Source organism: Cephus cinctus, unplaced genomic scaffold (assembly GCF_000341935.2).
Source record: "Cephus cinctus unplaced genomic scaffold, Ccin1 Ccin1_scaffold0234, whole genome shotgun sequence".
Lineage (NCBI taxonomy): Eukaryota > Metazoa > Arthropoda > Insecta > Hymenoptera > Cephidae > Cephus > Cephus cinctus.
This window is the reverse complement of record NW_014332950.1, coordinates 14086-18250: the sequence shown is the minus strand read 5'-3', so window position 1 is coordinate 18250 and position 4165 is coordinate 14086. Positions and strand designations below refer to the sequence as shown.

Here is a 4165-nt window from a genome sequence, read left to right as displayed (position 1 = left end):
TGCGAATCGCATCGCTGGCTTTAGCGATTTGGCGTAAAACGTCTTTTTGCTCCCGAAGTTTTCCGCGTTGCGTGTTTTCGCTGCCGAATCCAAAACGTTACTGCATTCACTTTTTTCAATGATCACTCATTTATGCTCACGAAGCAATCGAATCCTTTTCTGTATCTACCTCCGTCGAGGTCGCTGTCCTTGTCGATCACGAGAAACCCATACTTATCACCGTTCCAGCATGCCGAACACAGGTCTTTAAACCGTGCGTAAGTTATATCAGTGTTTACAAGGTCATCGTAAACATGCTTAAGATTCATTTCATCCTGCTTAAAGAGCACCAGCAGATTAGCATTATCCCGTACCAGATGTTTGGGAATGCGAGCGTACGTTTGACAGAGATAGAAACAGTCAACGTCCCTGTGCCGTCCCATGCTGAAGAAGGCTCTAATGTTATCTTGCTTCTCGCAGGCAATGTCGTCGTAAATAATTATCGAGTTTCGACGTGCCTCGTTCGGTAGCAGCACTTGTTCGTGTTCCGTAAAGGGAAAGTACTCGACGCCGTCCACGGATGCGAGTAAACGTTCTAAAAACTTGTACTTTGGCTGATTAAGCGATTTTGAGTATACGTAAACATTTTTGAATCTTAATCCGTTCGGATGAGTTATGAGAGCGAGCAGTGCGTTCGATTGGCCGCAATTGGATGGTTCGCAAAACACTGCTCGTATACTGTCTGGCAGTAATTCGCCGTGTCGCTTGACCTCCTTCTTCTCCTTTACTCGCACGATTTTGTCAAAGTTCGTTACAGGTAACCTGACGGACTGCTTCGACTTGTTGCGTCGCGACATAAACGCAGAAAACTGGATTCATTTTTTCGCCCTCGGATACACATTTAGACTTGGTACACAAGTCATCGAAATGCTCCCAGTTATCTCCATATTTAGCATAGGCAGAGTAGTGCCCTTCTCCCGTTACTGTACTGCCTGGACGGAAATGAACGATGCCTGCCAAGTTGTACACTGATTCGTTCAAGTTAATATTTATTGGGAAAGATTTCAGTTCATATGCGCTATCACAGCTTCCAATGCATTCTATAAACAAATGAGGACGGTAATTAATTGTTGTGCGCAATTTCGCATTACATATTGGACAGTCTTTTTCCGAACCCATATCTTCCCCATGCTTGATCGCATCTTCTAGTTTGCCGTACCCGTGAGCCTGAATTGTTTTAAAATCTAGTTGAACTAGCATTATACTTTTGCTAGTACTGTTTTCGCAAGTTAAACATTCCTTGCGCGTTTTGAAACTTGGCTCCTCCTTGAATATCCATTTGCACAAGTTGCATATGTTCGACAGCGCGTTAATGGTAACTATACCGTGTATTTTTTCTTCAACAAAGCATGAAGCTTCGATCAGAAGACGCGCTCGTTCCTTGTAAATTGGCGGGCTTGGTCCCTTAGCTGTAAAAGCTTTGGTGAACTGGAACACCTTGGAAGAAGCAGTTTGAACTACCTCATTGAATGTATCATGAATACATGCAGCGACTAATAACTGCTGAATACTATCGAAACCACATGTGTTCATCACGATAAATCTTTTCCTTTTCTCCGTAAACGAGGGACACAGATTGCCATTCGAAAGTAGGCTCATCGCCACTTTTCGCCTTTTGCTAAACGTTGCCACACGTAACTCAGGATGCGGATCCAGATAAGTCCGTTTTCGTCTCTTTGTTGGCTCAGGCGGTTCATTTTTATTACGCCAATTATGTTCGAGTCTTAATTCATGCAATTCTTCTTTAGGTAACTCATCGTCACTATCGGAGTAAGAATCTTTTATAGTCACTGCAGGCATTACCATTCTAACCGATTCAACGTCTGATAGCTCTAACCATTCCCTACGTTCCTCCGCTGCAATGGTGCTCGGCGATGCACCGTTTAGAAGGCTTAATAATCTGCGATCAGATGGATTCGATTCAGCTTCGACATCATAAATCAAAACCTCAACGTCTTTTTTGTGTCAAATTTAACTGCGTTTTCTGCTCCTCGTTTTTTAATCTCTACCGGTTGTGTTTTTTCCGCCATTGCTTGCCCTGTTTTACCAACCATTTTTAGCTGTGTATTATGCACTTCCGTCGCTTCTTCTTTATCGAGATTCGCCGACTTTGAGTTGCTCATATCACTGGAGACATATACTTCGGTCTTGGCAAGCTTCATACGCCCCGAAAACGACAACAAGTGACTGTTGACAAATTTATCGATTCGTACTGGGCCAGATTTGGCATGAAACAGCCGATTCTTTAAATCGTTAAATAGATGAAGTAGCAGTTGGATTGCCAAATCCAAAGATCGATGGCATAATTCGGGTGTAGAGTGGGAAATAATGCAGTAACGACTTAATCTTTTGCCCAATAGCCGGCGCATAATAAGGATTTACATCCTCACCTTTACGCTCCGACTGTCCCCCCTTTTTAGCCGCTTCCTCGCACTCTTCGAAAAAGATAACTGCCCATTCAAGTACTGTTTGAGGGATATCGTCTTGGTTATTTACGTCGTTGTCGATTTCATCTTCTGTTTTAGCGGCTTGAGGTCTTTCTGCCTTCGATGCTTGAATGTGATCCATTACTAGAGATACTGTTGGGTTCGGATCACCTTTAGCGATGCGACGTAATCGTTGGAATGCTTCTTGAGCCAAACAGGAAAAGCCATCGATGTTGTCGCCATACTCTTCGCTGTTGCAAAGTATGATAACGGATTTTACAATATCTTTGTATTCGTCGAAATCTGTGACTTTAGTGAGATAGGACATTACCATTATATACAATGTACGCGCGAGAGGATGGATTTTTGATTGTACGTCCCAACGACAAATCATGTGGACATAATGAGATACATCCAATCGCAGAAGACATGAGGACAATTGATCCGATACTCTTGTAATGCAGTTGAAGCATCACGATAGATAATCTTTTAAATCTCGACATTGCCCAAACACTCTCGCTAGCGGACCCATCGATGCTTTGTCGAAATCGCAAACGACTTGCTTCGGTAATGGAAAGTTTGATCTGTGTTTACTACCAATTCTTATGATTTCATTCAGCCAGAAGCATATAGAATTGGTGTTTTGAGAAGCGCTCAACATCTGGAAAACCGGTACTTTCGATTCCGCGGTTTCAGTGACGATGTGGTAAATATAAATATGAGGACAAAGTTCATCTGTTGTCATCTTTAATTTTCGAATCAATGAACCGGTGGCATCTAGAGATATATTCAAAGTTTTCTAAATAAATAGCTACTTGATGTAGCGTCCAGTAATGAACATAAACAGGATCCAGACCAATAGAATGAATTGAACCAGCATGTCTTCCGTATTTAAAGTTTCTTAGACTGTCCATGGGATCTTTTCCTTTTACGCCAAACTGAATATCCTCTGGTTCCTGTTTTGTTTTTCTCAAGACCGAGGTCTTCGGCAAATGTGCGGGTTCGGGCCCTCCGAACTCCATCAACTTGTCCGCTTCTTTTCTTCGCCAGATACAAGACAGAATATTACTGTCTACCATTTGTTTAGAAATCTTAATTCTCCTTTGGCCTTTAAGTTGACGTTTTTTGCGATGCAAGACAGAGTCATCAAAATTTTCTACGACACAGTCCATTGTGACGTCACGTCTCGGTGGAGGCTTATTGGCAATCATTCCCGAAAAAGAGCTGCCGCATTCTCCACAAGTTCCAAAAACTTTCAGGAATATTCCAGATTCCGTCATTTTACACCGTCGGAAAGAAAATGTACACGGTAGATCAGTCTGATCCGAAATAAGTTCATATAATGTATCTGTCCAGACTTTACGAGAAAGAACAGTGTAATTCCGTTCGGATAGTACTCTGTCCTTATGTCGTAGTTCTGCTGGAGTCATAATGACCCAAGTCTTGTAGGGAATATTCAAACTGAATGAGATTTCATCTTTCAATTTTGAATCTTTCCGTTTTGCATCCAATTCCGAGTCGTCCAACTTCGAATCGTCACGAACTTCGATTTCATGAAACGCGAGAATTGTGTGCCAAGTCTCATATCGATTGTTTTTTAAATTTGTATATATGTATGTGCTTAGGGCTGATTTTATACTCATCGTTGCTAAGATTGTCGCTAATTTTTTGGTATACCTCATGACTCGGCACAACGGGTT

At 42.1% G+C, this 4165-nt stretch overlaps 1 protein-coding gene across 1 annotated transcript in view; it reads right to left on the bottom strand.

Annotated features, from left to right (window-relative positions):
- LOC107265722 overlaps positions 1 to 172 on the bottom strand; it is a gene marked incomplete in the record, with an annotated part of 1926 nt that extends 1754 nt beyond the window's left edge. The window contains 1 exon segment of the mRNA XM_025082966.1: positions 73 to 172. Coding sequence (XP_024938734.1) covers position 73 — 1 coding nt within the window.
- Positions 173 to 4165: the final 3993 nt, after the last annotated feature.